The 20,620-nt window shown below is 31.0% G+C and overlaps 1 protein-coding gene across 1 annotated transcript; it reads left to right on the plus strand.

The window, feature by feature from the left end:
* Window positions 1–4,558: 4,558 nt before the first annotated feature.
* LOC108489464 (imidazole glycerol phosphate synthase hisHF, chloroplastic-like) lies at window positions 4,559–12,845 on the plus strand. The gene is given in 22 exon segments (XM_053020174.1): window positions 4,559–4,737; window positions 5,203–5,419; window positions 5,523–5,611; window positions 5,732–5,826; window positions 6,362–6,405; window positions 6,408–6,464; window positions 6,856–6,958; window positions 6,960–7,023; window positions 7,144–7,258; window positions 7,627–7,682; window positions 7,778–7,816; window positions 7,986–8,084; window positions 8,371–8,433; window positions 8,554–8,616; window positions 8,739–8,821; window positions 8,992–9,100; window positions 9,204–9,257; window positions 10,048–10,135; window positions 10,308–10,345; window positions 11,666–11,771; window positions 12,142–12,308; window positions 12,447–12,845. Coding segments are annotated over 21 exon segments (1,764 nt in total). The 5' UTR covers window positions 4,559–4,737; window positions 5,203–5,247; the 3' UTR covers window positions 12,507–12,845.
* The last annotated feature ends 7,775 nt before the right edge of the window (window positions 12,846–20,620 follow it).

The following is a 20,620-nucleotide window of genomic DNA, read 5'->3' on the forward strand; positions in this document are numbered from 1 at the left end:
GTACCTATACTTATTTCGTTTATCTATCTTCATAATTATTTCATGCAACTATTTTGTATATATATTTCCATATGACCAATTATTGTAAACGTTTCACACAACCATTTTGTACAACCAATTTATATAACCATTCATCATCTGATACATATTACCTGAATATCAATTGTTCAACAGATGTCATAGCGTCTCCCATCCACGGTCTTATTTATCTTTGACATGATGCCATAGTGTCTTTCAACTATAGTCTTACTAATTTTCTCTCATGTTGCCATGGTATTTTCCAACTATGGTCTTATTCATTTCTTGTCACGTTGTCATGGTATCTTTCAACCATGGTCTTATTCATTTCTTGTCACGTTGCCATGGTATCTTTCACCCATGGTCTTATTTATTTCCTGTCATGTTGCCATGATATTTTTCAACCATGGTCTTATTCATTTCTCGTCAGATTGCCATAGTCCAACTATGGTCTTACACGTATATTGCCATGGCCCAGCCATGGTCTTACACTCATGGTGCCATATCTCAGATATGGTATTATCATCAGGATGCCATTGCCTAGCTATGGTCTTACACATATATTGCCATGGCCCAACCATGTTTTTATCCGTCAATTCATCACTTATCACTGAATGGTCATACTCAATTCAGCATTCTGCTTAATTTGAACTTTTGATCCGATTTTTATAATTTAGCAATATTCATAATTCAATAGCAAACATATGAAATAATACATTATATCAGTCCTAATTTAGCAAATAATCATGAAAGTTCAACTATATGAACTTACCTGGTTAAATTGCAGAAATACCAAAATTCAGGGGAATTTTAGAAATTTTTTTATTTTTCTCTATTTTCCACCCAATATTTATCTAAATTGATAATTTCATTCAATTTATTAATTTAAATAATAAAACAATTCATTTCATGCAATTTGATCATTTTTGATATTTTTACAAAATTACCCTTAAAGTTTTACTTTTATTCAATTTAATCCCTGAGCCTACAACATGCAAATTAGTCATTTTTAATGTAAACCTATGTTAGCTGAATATTCACAGATATTTTCCTCCTCCTCTCCATTCTACATCCTTGATATGTACATAATTTCACTATATGCTTATATACTCATATCAAGCTGTCCACTTGAGTCATTTTCACTAAATTATTTATATCTTGAGCTACAGAATTCTAAATCAAGATCTGTTTGTTATTTTAAAAACTATACTAAAATATATTTCTACCATAAAAATTCCAGAATTTATAATTTAGCCAATAAGTACAGTAAAATCTTCAAATTTATCCATGTTCTATTATTTGACAACTTCAACCTTTCTTTATTAAAAATTAATTATCTCTTAGTACGGAATTCGGATGATGTTCCCATTTATTTCTCTTGAAAATAGACTCATTAAAGATTTTAAAATTTAAATTTAATCCCCTAATTATTTTTATACAATTTTTAATGATTTTTCAAAAGTCAGAACAGGAAAACCCAAAATCATTCTGACCTTGTCTCACTAAATTTATTATATCTCACAATTTACGATTCCATTGCTTACACCATTTCTTTTATGAAAAACTAGACTCAATAAAATTTAATTTCTTATTTCATTCAGCCTCTAATTCGATTTCCACAATTTTTGGTGATTTTTCAAACTTAGACCACTACTGCTGTCCAAAACTATTTTAGTACAAAATGTTGATTACCAAGTTTATAACACCCTTATTTCCTTTCTCGACAATATTTTCCATCACTTTCTCTTATGTTCCTTCAATAACATATCAATAACATAAAACTTTATATAAAAAAACTCTACATTCACATCATTTCCACGCTTTTTCAATGCTATTAGTTGATTACCTATTCAAAAATAAGGTAAGTTGGTTACACTTAAAATATTTATTGAAATCTTGATATTCTTACCTTGTTCTATTGTTTTTAATTTCTAACTTGATTTTCTCTCTCCTCCAGCTTCTATTTCTTGAATCTAACTTGATATTCTAGCTCCCCATAATCTCCTTGTCATCTTTCTCTCTTGATGGCTACGGAAATTCTTTTGATTTCTAAGTAAAAATGGTGGATTTTTGGTGAAAGGACCAAATTATAAAGAAAAGAAAGTTTTTTTCTTGACCAAATTATAAAGAAAAGAAAGTTTTTTTCTTTCTTTTCTCTTCATACGTTGGGTGTATGGGAAAAAGATTATGGCTCTTTGATTATGGCTCTTCATCTTTCTTTCCTTATATACTAAATAAAATAATAATAAAATAATAAAATATCATTTAAAAATCAAATTAAAATATTAATAAACTAATATTTATTTATTTAATTAATCTAAAATATCTTCAACATCATTATTACCTTCTAGATTTCTTTCTCCTTCTAACTGACCATTTTGCCATTGATGATCTTTTAAAATTCCATCCTTGAGTCATCATTTATGATAAAATTGTAATTTAGTCCCTCATAATTCTTCATCTATTCAATTTGGTCCTAATTCATCTATTTTCCTTAGTTTCTAGATCATTCCACCCTTAAAATATTTACACTATTAGTCCTTTAACTTTTTCATATTTACATTTTAACTCCCAAATTTTGAGTATTTACTCTTGTGCAACAAAACTTTTCTCACTTTTACGATTTAGTCCTTTCTTGAAGTAATATATCATAATATACTCCCCAAAGTTAACATAACTCAAAATTTCCCTTTTTGTCACTTTATTTCCTTATTTTACTATATCAAGGATAATATTTACTGTAAAAATTTTCGGGGTATTACAAGCAGTGAATCTTGATTACATATTCAACATAGGCACTAATTTTGCCAATTAACTTTGACAATGGCAATTTAGGAATTTAAATTTGTAAAATGTTAACGGTTTATGAGATTTTTTTTTTTTGCAAACTAGAATGATAAAGATGTGAAGTAAATAATGACAGTAAAATGCATTAAACAAAATAGTTTAGTTATAATTATACAATACTTCATATACTCAAAGGACAATCAAAGATTACATTGAAGGTATATGCTATATATAAAAAAAAATTCATTAATTACATTTAAGGTTTTCATGTATCAAATTTTACTCAATATTTATTGACACTAAACTCCATATGATAGCTTGATGGTTAATGATGTTCACCGTTCTAGATGTGATTTGGGTTTGAGTAGCACTAGTCACATTTGTTGTTCAGGTTTTACCTTGTTATTATAATTCACAAATATATAAATATATTGACACTCTTTAAACATTCCTAAATTTTTGTTTGATGAAAAATTCAATGGCTTTCATTTCAGCTTATCAATGCTTAAAATAGCAATGCATCAACATTTGCACTTTTCGCGGGGTATCGTGGAGTGCAGAAAAGATTATCAAAGATGCGCATAGTTGGGCTAATCAATACATTTCAGCTCACAAAGAAGGGAGTTTTGTGAGATATAACTCGAAGGAGGAGGCGGTGGCAACAATAAGGTGGATTTGTATAAGATCTAATAGAGCTGTTAAAATCAACACAGGTTGTGCTACTGCAGGTGGGGTATTGAGAGATCATAATGGCGGATAGATTATTGATTTTAATCGCAAAAATAGGAAATGCTTTATTTTTTAGGTTGAATTGTGGGGTATTCTAGATGATATGACACTGGGATAAGGCAAAAAACATGATAGAGTTTTGGTGCATACAAATATTATGGAAGTTATTGGAGTTATCAAGGAATCATTATCGAAATGATCAAATTCTACTTTAATCATGCTTATTATACAACTCTTGCAAAATGAGGAAGATTGGTCAATTGATTTTGTTCCTAGAGAAAAAAACATAGAAGCCGATAGTATCACCAAATTGACCTTTGGTAGAGAAGAAGATTTATAGTTATATGCAATCTCTTCTTTTATTTCTTTCTAGCATTTTGTAAAATTTATTTCTATAAAAAAAAAATAGGAATGCATCGAAATGGCTTAATAATATAGTTTTAAAAATTAATTACATGACATCGCTACGTGCTTCATCAACTTATTGCTTTGTACATATGATGGGGTGATCAATTTGTGAAGAAATATTTTTGAATGAATTAATTTTCTATTTTATAACGTTTATAATAAATGTGAGTATATGGTAGGGTTAATAATTGCTTGTTTTCATAATATGTGCATATTTACCGAATTTAGAAATGTTAGTAATCTGGTTCCTTTCTTTACAGTGGAAGAAAAACACAGACGGTTATATATACTCCAACTCCAACATATATTCTCTTTTATATTATTATGATTTTTCTTTAATATAAAATTATAAGTGTAATGATTCAATTTTAATAAAACATTTGATTGAATTACATTACACATATTATCATCGAATGGGAATAAAAAATAAAATGACTAATTACTTTTGAAATTAAATATTTTTTTAAAATTATTAGAGTTTACCCATTTCAATTCAAACCCGAATTCAAAAAAATCCAACCCTTACAAAATTCCAATCCTAGCCTGCCCGTTTGGCACCTCTACACCACTCCCTACCCCTTACTATTCCACGAAACGAAGTCGTTTAGGTAGATTTTTCATCTGCTTATCCCACAAAAACGATGTCGTTTTCTGTTCTAAGTAGCAACTGAAATACTCGAACGCATTATTTTTCGTACTACCCGCTATTTTGGGGTAGTTGCCATCATAGCCGCCGCCACCGCCAGCACCACCACGACTACCAGCGGCTTCGGCCATCGTAACTTGCTCTTGAAGGTTCGGTCGGGTTCTCTTATATTTTCTTTAGGATTATGAATGCATTTTACACTTTTCTTCAGGCTCATAGCTAATGCGGGATTCACATGAATCATGATTCAACGGTTTAAACTTCATTTCAATGCTTCTATGTTCTTTGATGAATTATCTTTCTGAAGGGTGATTGTTCAGGATCTAATTACTTAATTTTTTGCATTTTATTTTGATTATAATGGGGAACGAAGTTAGATTTAGATGAGCTTAATTTTACTGTTTGTCTTCTTATTCACTCATTTTCTACGAAATGTAAGTAATTGATGTCACTTATCTTAAATGGGAAAGATATACTTTTTTAAGTGGGTATAGAAGTTTGTTTTAATTGGTCTTTCTTATCTTACTTGAACTTACTTGAATTCTTCCATAAATAGCATGAAGAAGCTTTGCTGAGCTTTTGTTGTTAAACTGAGTTTAAATTGTTTCATTAAGGATTGTTCTTTTTTCACTTGCTTGGGTAAACGGAACTATTCTGCAATGGAGGGGGTGGCATTCGCTTCGTTTACAAGCTTCGCAACAAAATCTTTGCTCTTTTCTTCTCTGTCACCATCTTCTATCATAACCCATCGCCAAAAGAGTCAGAAAAATACTCTAAAGACAATATCTCCCCGAAACCTTGTTATCCGCGCTTCATCTGCTTCTAGTTCTGGTACTTTTAATAAATCTGGTTCACTTGGTGGAAATAAAAGAATATAACAAATATTGGTTAATTTTATATTACGTTTTTCAAATCATTTTGTTGTCTTTTTTAGGTTCAGTTGTGACGTTGCTTGATTATGGAGCTGGAAATGTTCGGAGCTTAAGGAATGCGATTCGCTACCTTGGGTTCGAGATAGAGGATGTAAGCCGTTTTAGTTTTGAGAAGATGATAATAATTTGTATCATTCTATTTTTAGTTGCTTTTCATAAAAGGATTCATGGAAAGTTATAAATGTATTCTTCCTTTTGAATTATAATGTAGGTGCGAACTCCAAAAGACATTTTGAATGCAGATCGCCTTATCTTTCCTGGTGTTGGGGCCTTCGCTTCAGCCATGGATGTATTGGTCAAGACAGGGTATGATTTTTACCGACTTTTTTATGAAAATAATTATTTAGAGCACCTTTCTTTTTCCATTTGAACTTAGAAGTATTAAATGTTCTTCAATGTGCCTAGATGGATTTTGGACTTGGAAGAATTATTATTAGAGAGTTTCTTGCATCACTTTCTTCTTGTTCATATGATCGTGCAATGTATTGAAGCTTAGGACCTTAGGTTTGATTTTTTAATTCTATTTCTAAATTCTTTTAATGTAATTGGAGATAAATAAAATAACTCGTGGATGAAATCTGATTGGATGATCGTTGAGCTTTTGATTTGATTGGCCAAACCATGCATCTTTATCTTGATTGGTCAAATGGCTTGAAAAATCTTCAATTAGTTTATTTAGCAACACTAAATAAAATTTAAATAAAAGTTTGAACAGTATGCAACTTTGAAATTGGCTTGAATTTTTTCTCCTTACAGACTTTTAATGATAACTAAATATCTCTTCTCTTTGGCTTGGAATTCTAACTTTGTTAAATTGTCTTTCATTTATCATATTCTTCAGGATGGATGAAGCACTGTGTACCTATATAACAAATGACCGCCCATTCTAGGCATTTGTCTTGGACTTCAACTACTTTTCGAGTACAGTGAAGAGAATGGACCAGGTCAATTTCTAAAAACCTGTCCTTTTTTTATTATTGTAAATCTTTGATAGACATATTATATATTATGATCATGACTTGATAAAGTTTCTATGCTTGTAAACTGTGTTATGAGTAGAGTTGTTCATGACTCATGACTATCTTCCTCACTGTATCTTATGTCATATTATGTGGTTTAATGAACATCTTTCTTTGGCATTTTAAATTTTATTTTATAACTAAATATTTATTGATTGCTTAAACAAGAGGTGAAGCATGGGAAGAAGGAATCAAGAAGAGAAAAAGGAGATACCAATTAATCTTCATTTTGCAAATAGAGAAAAATTTAGATGTTTTCTTTTCTTTTCTAGTTCTTAACTTTTCAACTTGAGTTCACAGTTTCTATTTGTTTCAGTCAAGGGTCTTGGTTTGATACCTAGTGTGGTTGGGCGGTTTAACTCTTCTAATGGTTTTAGAGTACCCCATATTGGCTGGAATGCTTTGCAAATTGCAAAAGACTGAAATTTTGGATGAAATTGGAGATCGTCATGTCTACTTTGTTCACTCTTATCGAGCCATTCCAGTATACTCTTCCTTGTCAACCTCTTAATTTGTTTCTCACCCTTGAATGTGCATGTTGAAAAAGCTTTCAATAAGCATGTTTTGTGCAGTTTGGTAACCTATATGATCATATGTTTGTTAGTCAGATGATAACAAGGAATGGGTTTCATCTACATGCAATTATGGTGATGATTTTATTGCATCTATCAGAAAGGGAAATGTGCATGGAGTGCAGTTCCATCCAGAGAAGAGTGGAGGCAAGATATTTTGTGCCTTCAGTTGTTATCTTTTGTTCTTTGCATATTCCAAATTTCAAAATATACAAGTTTCTTCCTTGTGGTATTGAAATGATATCACTTGTAAATGTCAGTTGAACAATGTTGTACGTTCATCTTCTGGTTTACTGTATTATCATTAAAAGAGAATGAGGTAAGCCAGAGGGGGATTTCTGACATGTTTTTCCTTGCTTACGTAATTAGTTCATATCCTTTACAATGTACTTACTCGGTCAATTTGATTATTGGACAATCTTCTTTACAAATTGTTTTTTTATTTTCAGAACAAATGTCTGGCAGAATAACTAACCTCTTTATTAACAATTAATAAATCAAAAAAATTGTTTCAGATGTTGGTCTTTCTGTATTGAGAAGGTTCTTACATCCAAATTCGCAGGGGACAAAGGTAGTGTTTGTGCCCTTGGTTTTAATTCATCTAGCAACTTTTATCAACTCTTATGTTCATCCATCTAGCAATCTGATTGATTCACTTAAGTACAGAGTCCTACTCAAGGGGAGGCTTCAAAACTTGCTAAGAGGGTAAGAGTTTCTAAAGCTAGAATTACTTTGTATATTATTCTTGATTTTATTTTCTATGCACCAACTGTTCTTCCAATTTTAATTACATATCTCTTAATTACTATTGAAGTTTTCTGCTTGATTTTGTGTATCATTTGGCTCTATGCTGACTGGTATTGCTTCCACTCAGGTTATTGCTTGTCTTGATGTTAGGACAAATGATAAAGGGGATCTGGTTGTAACCAAAGGCGACCAATATGATGTAAGAGAGCAAACAAAAGAGAATGAGGTAAGCCCGAGGAGGTCATTCATTGCTATAATTTCCTGATCTATTTGATTTTTAGTTTTAGATGCCTCAATCAAAATTTTGTTTTGCATATCAGTGCATGGTACTTATCATACATGAAAAAAGTGGGATGTGCCCTTAGATATTTTACTGGATACAGGAATTGAAAGAGTTTAATCATGTTGAAACACTCACACTTGTTTTCTTGTTGATCTCCTATATATTATATTTAATCTAGAGAACTTACATGGATCTAGATGCTGTTTTAACTCATCAGAAACTTTTATAGGTGAGAAACCTTGGCAAGCCAGTAGAGCTTTCTGGACAGTATTACAAAGATGGGGCTGATGAGGTATGCTTATACCTTTGAGGTGTTTTATGTTTATACTGCAATATTGGCAACCGTTTATCTTCTCCAGAGTTTCTTTTTATACCTTGAATTTTTTTATTTCTTTCTTACTTTAAATTTCAGGTTAGTTTTTTGAACATTACTGGCTTCCGAGACTTCCCATTAGGCGATTTACCAATGTTGCAGGTTCTTGACATTTCTTTTTGATAGATTAACTGTGATTTGACATAGTATTTTTTTTTTAATTCATTCTTTAATGGTTTCTGTGTTTGTATATCTATATTTATATTAGTTGTTGTGCTTTGCAGGTATTAAGACACGCTTCACAAAATGTTTTTGTCCCACTAACAGTTGGTGGTGGTATACGAGATTTTACAGATTCAAATGGCATGTGTGCCTCTATTTTATACTGTGATGTAGTTTTCACACATCTTAAGATTAAGACTTGATTTCTATTCAAGTGATTTATTAGACATTCTCTTATACTGCAGTTTTAAGTGATCTATGTGTAATTAACCAACACAATATTGTCTAGGAATTTACTATTTGTATATTTTTCAGGTACTATTCTAGTTTGGAAGTTGCTTCAGAGTATTTTAGGTCTGGGGCTGATAAAATTTCCATTGGAAGCGATGCAGTTTATGCAGCAGAAGAATATTTAAAAACCAAAGTTGGCAGCTTCACCTCTTTAGGACTTGTAGCTTATCGGAGTTAAGATGTTACACATGCATAAATATCTTTACCACCAATAGTCCTGTAAATGTTTCTTTTAGGTAAAGACAGGAAAGAGCAGCTTAGAACAAATTTCTAGAGTTTATGGGAATCAGGTGATCGTTATTCTTGTTTTTGTTGTGTTGATGCCTGTACTAATATGCATCCGTGTATATTTGTTGGTCTTATTGTGAGCGTTGTATTTTCCCAAGAAAGTAAAAGAAAACAGTGAAGCTGAAAAGAAATCAAAGAATGAAAGAGTTTGAAATAACTCTTTCTCTTCTAAACTCTCTATTGAATCAGAAAATCAAGAGAAACATATCTTCTTTAAAATGCTAGAGGTTATTTATAATGCTGAATTGAAAACTGAACTTAACAGCTTCTTACCAACCTTCTGATAACAGCTTCACAGACTAACTACCATCTCAATGATCTGCCAATGTCAGCTGCTTCAACTAAGTAACGACCTTAAACTCCTAGCTTAACCTCTGAAAGTCAATCTTATTTGCTATCCGTGTCAACCGCTAACACTTCTCTATATGCTTACTTCAGGCTCTAGCTGATTGTGTAGCTTCTACTGTTGCTTGCCTGATATTTAATTTTACCCTGTATACAGAAATAGATTTTTTTCTAGGAAAAATAAATTTTAAAGAAAAAAAGCAGCATACAAATGGAGGATGGATATATGAAAGATTTAATTTGGTTGGGCCTGTTAATAAAATTGTTCTTCTGTTGCTTTGTATTTTAGTTTAGTATTAGCAAGTTAGGAGATACCGAAGAAAGTTGATGACTTTTCTTTCATTGTAAGCATTGATTCTTTCATTGTAAGCATTGATCCTCACAGTGTGCACCTTTAATTTGCAGTAAATGAATTTATAGTGAATTGATTGAATGCTTTTTTGACAGGCAGTAGTTGTAAGCATTGATCCTCGTCGAGTGTACGTTAAAAGTCCTAATGATGTTAAATTGAAGACTATACAGGTCACAAAACCAGGTAAAGAAGATTTTACTCGTTTGTATTACCATTCATATGAAATTTACAATGAGTCCTTGGAAAATTCTACCCTGTGAATGGAAGATAAAAAAATTTCTAACGACTGTTTTGAGAAATCTACAGTTTTTAGATTTTACAAGGACTTTTAACGGATATGCCTATCTGGTGTCAGGTCCGAATGGAGAAGTGTATGCTTGGTATCAGTGTACGGTAAGCTTCATTGCTTTCTGCCTTTTGCATGATCATTCATAAAACATTTATCTAGATAAACCTTTTAAAACTAGTGATCTGGCTTAAGCGCATCATGGAATTAGATCTTATACAATGCAAGCAAATATCTTGTATAGAACTAAAACCCATCAAACACTTAATTCCATGCTACAAATATTAATCACAACAACTCAAAATGCACACTTAAGGCCTAGGACCTAAATGCAGTCAATACCCATTCATGCACATCAATGGGCGATCATCACTTGAGTAAGTTTTTTTTTTTTTCAGAATATCTAAAACAAGTCTGTTGGTATAAAGAGGAGGGAAAGAGAGTCAACAAAACCTAGTTTTAGAAGGGAAAAAAGGAAGAAAGAAAATGCATGAGATAGGCATCTGGTTCGGCACTTGACCATGAGTATGAAGAGCAAATAGTCAGGAGAAAAGAAGAATAAGAGAAACAAGGGAGGCACTTGACCATGATTTTGTGATAATATGAACTCTTGAAAATTAAATAAAATTTAAATGTGCAAACATAACAAAAGAAAAACTGAGAAATCAGAAAGAAAATTAGCTTGAAGGTGCAAACAAAATATTGAAATGTTATAAGGAACAGTAGCATGTAAGTAACATTCGAACCCGTTGATATAGAAGGAAAACATGTGAAGAGATAGATAGACAATGATAAACTAACAGTCTCAAATGAGAGGTGCTTTGCAGAACTTTGAAATCACAGCTGGCACCAGTCCTGTAAAACCCCATTGGAACCTTCAGCTGTTGGAATGCGAGTAAAATAAAATCTTAAGCAGGACAAAATACTAGAAAAATGTATTTGTAAATTGAAGAACGGTGCATAGTTAATCAATATCAAGATAGATGTTACTAAAATGACACTAGTCTATAATTCAAGTGCATGTTCATGGTCACCGACATAAAATCCAAATTACAAAAATGAAATCTTCATTATCTCACTATGCTAACCCTAAAGACTTCCACATGCTAACACGGATCCTCAACAAGCAATCAAGAGAGCATTGGGATGATTAAGCGAGAACGGATTGCAATTAACTAAATGTACCTAATTGGAAACTTGCAAATAAATGACAACTGTTTAGGAACTAGCATGGGAAGATCACTTTCATAAGAAAAAAGATATGTTTTGCATTTTAACAGCAGCAATATGAATTCTGTCATATTTTTAGGGCCTGTTTAGCATCTTAATGCATTCATAAATATTACATATACAGGGTTAAATGATCATTGTTTGCCACTTATATCCTCAAGTCTTGTGCATATCTTTAATGGCTTTCTGTTCTTAAGGTTAATGGTGGACGGGAAGGTCGACCAATTGGAGCTTACGAGCTTGCAAAAGCAGTTGAAGAACTGGGAGCTGGAGAAATACTGTTGAACTGCATTGATTGTGATGGTATAAATAACTTTCCTGTCAAACAATTCGTCCTTATAAGTATTTGTTTAAGCATGGCATTCCCATTTCAGATGATTGCTTTGAAAATTACATAAAGAGATTTTTTGGTTTTGCTTTTTTTTAAATATATAGTGATGGTTAAGTGTTACTGAGAATACCTATCCAGAGTAAGCCAGTTTTTTCTGCTACACAGATGGTCATCAAAGTTATATGGCTGTTGAATGTTGTCAAGCACACGGTCATCAAAATGACTGAAGATGGATATTATATAATTGTGATTATATTGTTTAACCTACAAGAATATTTGGTTTATTCCTAAATCCTGCTCCTCTTTTTTTTGTGTTTAATCCCTACTTGCTGATTCTTGCAGGTCAAGGAAAAGGATTTGATATAGATTTAATAAATTTGATATCAGATGCTGTTAGCGTCCCTGTGATTGCAAGTAGTGGTGCTGGTGCTGTCAAGCACTTCTCGGAGGTATTCACTAAAACAAATGCGTCAGCAGCTCTAGCTGCTGGCATTTTTCATCGGAAGGAAGTGAGTATTCAATATAGAATTTCAGTTTTTCCAGCTTTATGGAACAAAGAAAAATATTTATTTCCTTCATATACAGCACCATGCAAGATTCCATTAATTTGAACTGTGATTACAATGCTTTGATTCTTTGGGTTTTAGGTTCCCATTCAGTCTGTAAAAGGACACTTGTTGAAGGAAGGCATTGAAGTAAGGATCTAATAATATCTGCCGACTTGTAGATTAAGCGCTTGAAATTTTATTCATAAAGTCAGGAATGATAGAAATTTTCAAACATTTTAAATCTCATCTGCTTTGTATATTTCAATGCATTTTTGCAGTTTTGGGATTGATTTCAAAATGTTTTTTTCTTTTTCTTTTTCTTTTTCAAATGTATTCAGCATGAATTAGAAGTTTATGAGTGAAGCATTCCTAGGATTGGCAATTTTAAATGTTCAGAAACTCAGCTGTGTTCTCTGTTCTCTTTTGCTTTTGTTGTAAAAATTTACCGTCTGCTTCTTTGTAAACGGCAAACTTGTGAAGCTAGAAAATTTCTGTAAAGATCGGGTTCCAAGATGTCTACCTTGTGTCGTCCTATGGATTGGGATATGGTTGTGCCTTTGTTTGCGCTTATGTTAAAGGTATTATCCTTTTTGGGCACTCAGACTTATCACTCAAAGGTGCGTCTCCTTCAGATTGAATCTACCTCCCGTGTATAGAAAACCTCTTCATTGTACATGCCGGGGCAACAGTCGTATCTGGGTGCGTAGTGTGAAACTATAGCTGCAAGCTATCAAAATTGAATAACAGCTAGAAAACTAACAAGTATACAAGAAGAATAATGATTTGAAAAACTTATATTGATCAGAAACTTGCACGGCTTATATACACATTAGTGGTGGTTGATAACAGTATAACAGAAGATAACAACCCTAACAGACATAAAACAACCCTATCAGACTTAATTGATCTGTTAGTTAAACAACTAAGTTGAGCTGCTTAATACTCTAATATTCTCTTGGTTTTTTACTCTTTGTCGATTATTAGACACATCAGCTAATGGTAGCACTTGAAGAGCATTCAAGCATTGCGAAAGGAAACCAATTGCTTTGGTGTGACCGACTTTGTAAGAACATTGGCCACTTGATTTGCCGAGGGAACAAAATTAACTTGCAAAACCTTGCAAAACCCTAGCGTGGAGATCGATTTCCACATGTGTAACCTTAGCGTACACATTAATGTGCTAGTTTAGGTTGATAATTTGCATATCTCTGGGAATGATTCCGTTGCTTTGAAAACTTTTAAGGGTTATCTTAATTCTTGCTTCCATGATCTTGGTGCTTTGAAATATTTTTTGGGCATAGAGGTAGTTCGTAGTTCTTTGGGTATATTTCTTTGTCAAAGGAAATACACACTTGATATTATTTTCGAGACGAGTCTTTTGGGAGCAAAGCCCGTAGGATCACCAATAAAGCAAAATCATAGATTTACGAATGCTATAAGGGCGATTTTGACTGATCCTAAGTCGTGCAAACGGTTAATAGGCCGTTTGGTTTATTTGCCTGTGACCAGACTTGATTTAGCATACTCAGTTCATGTCTTATCTCTGTTTATGCATGAGTTGAGGTAAGAGCATTGGGACGCGGCTTTGCGTATTATCCAGTACTTGGAAGGCTCTCATGGCCTAAGGATTCTATTTAGATCTGATAGTGATTTGTCCTTAAAGGAGTGGTGTGATTTGAATTGGGTTGCTTGCCTGTTAACTCGACGATCGCTTACTGGCTGACTATCTTTCTGTGACAATTACTCCTTCTTTTGTTGAGGCCGAGTATAGGTATATGACTTCCATCACTTGTGAGCTCAAGTGGCTGAAGGCTTTGCTATTAAGCTTAGGTGTTCATCATCCTAAAGCTATTCATTTATTTTGTGATAGTCAATCTGCATTGTATATTGCACAGAATCATGTATTTCACGAGCGTACAAAACATATTGAAGTGGATTCACTTTGTTAGGGATGCAATCTAGGATGGGTTGATTGCACCTTCTTGTGTTTCGACCTCTGTTCAGTTGGTTGAATTTTTACAAAGGCGCTTGGTAAATCGTAATTTAAATACCTTCTTAGCAAGTTGGGCATTTATGATCTACATGTTCCAACTTGAGGGGAGTGTTAAGATATTATTATGTGATGTTATCTTTTAAGAATGTATTGTATATTATTGTATATCTTTTACGCATATATTTAAGAATATATTATATATATTTCATATTCCTACATTATTACTGTTGTATGAATATTATGTATACTCTTTAGGTCTATCAATAAGATTGAAAAGGGTTACCCTATTTTTGTAATCGACCTGCTTCTGCGATATCTTCATTGATATTCCAACAAAAACTATTAAGCAGTAGGTAAGTGTCTTAACATAAAACACTCCCTTGAGAGTAAACTCTACCAAAGCCTACAAGCATAACAAGTATGAACCCGATATCAACAGGAGGACGATTGGTGGTATCATGGTGAAACCAAAGAAAGATAATCAAAGAGAATTTTGTACTATTAATCTAGTTAGACAACCTAGACTAAGTGATATATAAAGGTAAAATGATAGAGTTTTATCAATTTTCTTGATACTAGCTTTTCTTGTTAGAAAAGTAAAGTTTTGAACCCTAACTATTTCAATTCTCATTCTTTTTCTTCTATTCTCCTTTTATTTTTTTTCAAACATTTTAAAGAATTGAAAAAAAATGATAATTTAAAAATGCATAAAAATTAAAAATATTAAAATTAGAAAAATTAAGAAATATATATTTACAAAATTTAAAGATAAAATGAATTAAAACATAATGAAATCATTCAAATTTTTTCGTTGAATAGTTTTTTAAAAATTAAGTTTTCCATAGTTCTCAATTTTTTACCGGTTTAAAATGGTTATTTTCGATTATATACTATCAGTTGGACTATCGATTTTCAATTCATTGGGTTTAATCGACCAATCTATTTTGATTATGAGGACAATATTTAAAAGTGTCTCCTTTGAGCAATAAAGATATTTTTATCAATTCAAAAGTTTTACTAAATTCATACTTTCATATATTATATATTATAGATTTAATTTAATTTTGTTAAACCCTACACTTTGAGTACCTCCTATGCCTCCCATGCAGGTGCAACCTTACACTTGACTTTAATGAAAATTTTTGAATAATTCAGTGGTAAAATTGTAATTTTTTAATTAAGTGACCAAAATAAAAACGTACCCGTAATTTAGTGATTAATGGTGTAGTTTACCCAAAATAAAAATATTTCTAATATTTTGCCACGTATACTAATAAATTTGAATTTGAGTTATGGAAAAAGGCAAAAGTCAACAAGGAAATCCAGTCGTTGGAGATTTCAATGACGAGGAGGAACTCACAAACTTAGTAGAGCTTTGAACTTCCCTCCAAACAACAAAAATGAATATTCTTGTAATTGGAGACTTATTATTAATTATCATTTTTATATATAGCAAGACCTAATTGTCACATTCCAAAAATCGGGTTGGAAGAAATTGGGTTAATGAAACTTAGAGGGGTCACATTATGATTTTTGAGTTAAAATTATGAAATTATGTTAAGTACTTTGTTCTAGTTAAGTGGTTAAGGGTTGTTCTTGTGTGAGGAAGGTTTTAGGTTTGAATCCTTTTGCTTGTGTTTTTGCCAATTTTGTCTAAATCCCTAGTTTTTGGTATTTGGTTTAAGAAATATTTGAGTGCATTTATTAACAAGAATGAATTTATTGGTTTGGTGGTAAGGTGATTATTAGCTTATTTTTTGGTCTTGTGTAAGCAAGTGGAAATTGTTTTTGTTTTGAACTATAAGGAAATCTGGTGAGTGATTATTTGTGGGACTTAGTGGGATGTGGGTGGTTAATAAATTATACCAAATTGTCTCTCCCACTCTCACGTTCTTTTTTCCCCTCTCCTTTATTTTTCTTCTTTCTTTTATTTTATTTTCTTTTCTCCGTTTCCATCAGTTTTGCTTGCTGCCGTTTCAATTTTCTTCTATGTACGTGTGTAAGATTCTCTCTTCGATCAGCGTAAGTTTGTCAAGCTATTTTTCTGTTATTTTAGCTTTAATTTGTTCTTGAATAAGATTTGAGGTGTTGGTGTTTACTTTTCATCCCACGTTGTGTTAAGTGTGTTCGAGATTTTGATTAGGCGGAAGGTACGAAAACCAGAACCCTCTAGCGAAGTAGATACGGTTTCAACATTGTTTCAGATAAGTAAGTGTTTGAATTTCGTATTAGGGGCTGGACGTTTGATTTATGAAAGTTATTTTTTGGATGAGTTTTGATGATTAATTAGTGAGGTTTGATGAATGATTGTAGGATTCAGAGTGCAATATTTAAGTGGTTTATCATCAGGTGTGTCATTCTAACCCAAAACATCATTTAAAACTCGAAAAACTTGAGAAAATTGAGGCTGTTTTGAGACTGTTGTTTGTTACATGGCCTTGTGGAGCACACAGGTGTGTGCGATTACACGGGAAACTTGGGTAGGCCGTATGGGGCACACAAGCGTGTGTGATCACACGGGCTATTTAGGTAGGCTGTGTGGGTGCCATTTTTTGGAAAATTTTCATTTAAGGCCCATTTGATTTAGAAATGCGTAATTATATCTTTTGTGGGGTCCGTTTGGCTTAAATAAGACCCGAAATGTGATAGTTGTCAATATGTGGTAGTACGTGATGTGGTTAAGGTATGTGAAAAATGTAAGTACGATCTATGTTCTGGTAACTCTGAAAACATAATTATGTGTTTGATTACGCATGATATCTTTATGTGGAATAACTGTTAGTATAAGAACTAATATATGATACGATTTGTATAAGTTATGTGTTGTGTTGTGCTCTGTAAAATATGTGTTTCGATATGCATGTCATACCACCTATGTGTTATGTACGTAAGCTCATATGAATTTGTATTTGCATTGGGGTGGATTTTGATACAATGGAAGAAGTGTTTTCTGTCAGTATTACTGCAATTTTGGCAGTATTACTGCAATATTTGTCTGGCAGCTTAGTTGCATCATTATGAGTGACATACCCCATGACTCAATGTGATTGAATGGATAAACTCTTGTAATCTTATTTGGTGTGATTGGTTGGACGAAGTTGGTGTGTAGCGGATAAGGGTAGGATTTGTTCTGTTTTGATATGACATTATGATCCGATATATATAAATTTCTGAAAAATATGACTATTCGAAACAATATATGCTTCTGGATCTGTTATGACATTTTGATATGTTATTTGCATATGTGTATGTTATGAGTAAGAATCTATTTCGATACCGGTGTCTGCACTTGTATATGATTATAAATATATATATCCAATTTTGTATGTGAGTATATGTTAAATCTGTAACTGATAACGTGTCCATTATTTATGTATCTATTTGTGGGTCAGGTCACACACTAGGCTTCTAGCTCACTCGTTTGTTTAATTCGTTTCAGGTGTATTTCCAACTTAGGACTTGGCAACAACTTCAAAGCCCGGTTCACACAATTTGGTATAAGTTGATTTGTTTATTTATTTATTTAAATTTTGGACTTTACAGTCTTTCAGATTTTAATTTGTTTTGGAACGTTAAATTCTTGATTTTGGTATTTGTTTTCGTGGATGTTTTATTTAAAACTCGTAAACACACCCAAGACAACATAAGTAATAGATCTTACGATTTTAAGAGGTAAGAATTTTAAAAGTATTTTTCCGCTGCAACGTTTTGAAATTAATTATGACTTTTTACAATTCAATTGGTTAAATATTCGGGATTATTTTTATAAAATTAATAAAACAAGATTTTCGTCTAAGTGCTTATAAAGAATCTTTTGAGAACTTGTGTTTTTGATAATTAAATAACTTTATTACTCTGGAATTAAAACTAAGTTTTTTTTTCCTTGCGTAAGTTAATCGATAATATTTTTACGAGCATTGTAACCTCTATAATCTGACTTTAACGTTTAGGCCGAGTTTAGGGTGTTACACCAATAATTTAGGACATAGAAGATCAGAGAAGAAAAGGAAAATGGATTCAAAGATAATTATTTGCATCATTTATTTCTTCTGTATCGCCGCTTGTATAATAATTTCTATTCTTTAGACTTCTCTGTCTCCGTCTCTGTCATCGGCGCCTGGACCTAGTAAGGGCGGATGTTGGCTTCACTTATTAATTTGTCATAATAAGAGCTTAACGGCATGCGTCCATCTTTCTTGAACCGGTTAATTCAAAACTTGACAAAAAAAGAAGTGATTTTATCTCAAAATTATAGTAATACTTTTATCTACATTTAAAGAAATTATATTCCCAAAAGATAATTCCTATAAATATCTTTTAAATATCAATGTCTTTAAAAAATCAACACTTTATATCATATTATATCATGCATTTGGGACCAATGAATCGGAAGTCATGAATTTTACCCTTCTTGAGTTTTTCATCCTACAAATACTATATAAATTTTATTATTTAATAAATAATGAAATGTATGGTTTAAAACTAATTAATCATAATAATATATTAAATATGTACGATATTAAAATAAAAATTAGATTAAATTGTAAGTAAAACGAAATTTAAACACATAAATACATCAAATTAACAATACTAAATACACTACAATTATTTATTATGATGTTGTCATCAATTGTGACTTAGTGTCGAGTTGATTTGTGACTCTAACTCAATTAACAGTATTATTAATATAGATATACAATTTATAGAGGTAACAAAGTGTGCATAATAAAATTAAACTGTGTAAATAAGTTAAAATAAAACTTTAGTTAAATATTAAATTTAAAATTTTTACTAATGTAATTTGACATGGTTTAAATCTCACCATAGGTTTTTTTAAATTAAAAAAATTAAATACCCTCAAATAATATAACACATTTAAATATGGAGAGTTATTTTATAATTTCCTAATCGAGTTGATATTTGATTAACTCGTGATACTTACTTGGTCAAAGATTTTATTAATAGTATAGATATAAACTGGTGACTAAATTGGTGTCACGAGTCAATACAACCAAATTTATATAAAGAACCATTGCCACTCTACCAATAGTTATTTGTTAATATATTTTTATAAATCTATTTTTTAATATAAAATATTTTTATTCACCCACATTATGGATATGATAAAATCTAATGTATATAATTTGAATGCAAGTTTGGATACAAGATTTTTAAACTTCTGGAGGTTTTATAATGTTCTCATTTTGAAAAGCATCATTTTAAAATGTTAGTATTTCTAATTATTTTGTTTGGTTAAATAATTTTAAAAAATTAAATTAATGAAACTTAAAAATAATGATATAAAAATAAATAATATAAAAATATGAAATATAGATATATTAAATCTATAAAAATATATAAATATTTTAATAACATAAAATATATATTCAAATTAAATAAAAGTGATATATAAAATGAACGAAAATTTGAAAACCACATCTTTGGAATTTGAGTTACTCGAAGATTTTATTTCAAAATTCTTAAAATTTTAAAATTCTAACAAGTAATTTATTTAAAAAATTTAAAACTATTATAAAATGAAAATCTTTCTTCATATCCTTCGTCCAAATACAATATAAAGTTTTTAAGATTGGCAAATGTCAATCACATCAACACTACTGTATATAATTTGAATCTGCTAATGCATTTAACTTTTTATTTCTATTAAGTTTGGCTTGCTTTTTTTTTTTTTACATTATAAAAATAATGGTTTTACCTCTATATAATATTGAAATTTGATATTTAATTTATATATTTTAATTTTTATTTAATGTGGTTCTTTACTTTTAAATATCATTATTTAGTCTAAATAATTAATAGTATTAGTACTTTTGATTAAAATGTTAATGTCAATTCATCTTAAGAACACTATTTTAAGTTTTAAAAATTATTCATGATAAGTTTGGAGTAGTCGTTTTAATAATAAAAATCCACATCAGTAGTTTAATTGTTATATTAGTGAAATTAATAAAAGAATTTTAACCGTGCTAACAATTAGACTTGAGTTTTTAAATTCAAAAAGTAGAGTGGCCAAATTCTTAAAAATAAAAGTAGAATTAAATTCCAAATGGAAGAAATGTATAAAGACTCGAAGTATAATTTAATTTTTAAATTCTTTACTCTATAATTTGACCAAAACAAATAATTATGAAATCAATCATGACTGATGAATTTGCCAATGGGATTGAAATTTCTTTTGCTTGGCTCAATGAAATCGTGAGGAACATTTCTTTTTTTCTTTATATGTAAATTTCATAGTGGAAAACATCAATAAGAAAAT

This window comes from Gossypium arboreum, chromosome 10 (assembly GCF_025698485.1).
Source record: "Gossypium arboreum isolate Shixiya-1 chromosome 10, ASM2569848v2, whole genome shotgun sequence".
Taxonomy (NCBI): domain Eukaryota; kingdom Viridiplantae; phylum Streptophyta; class Magnoliopsida; order Malvales; family Malvaceae; genus Gossypium; species Gossypium arboreum.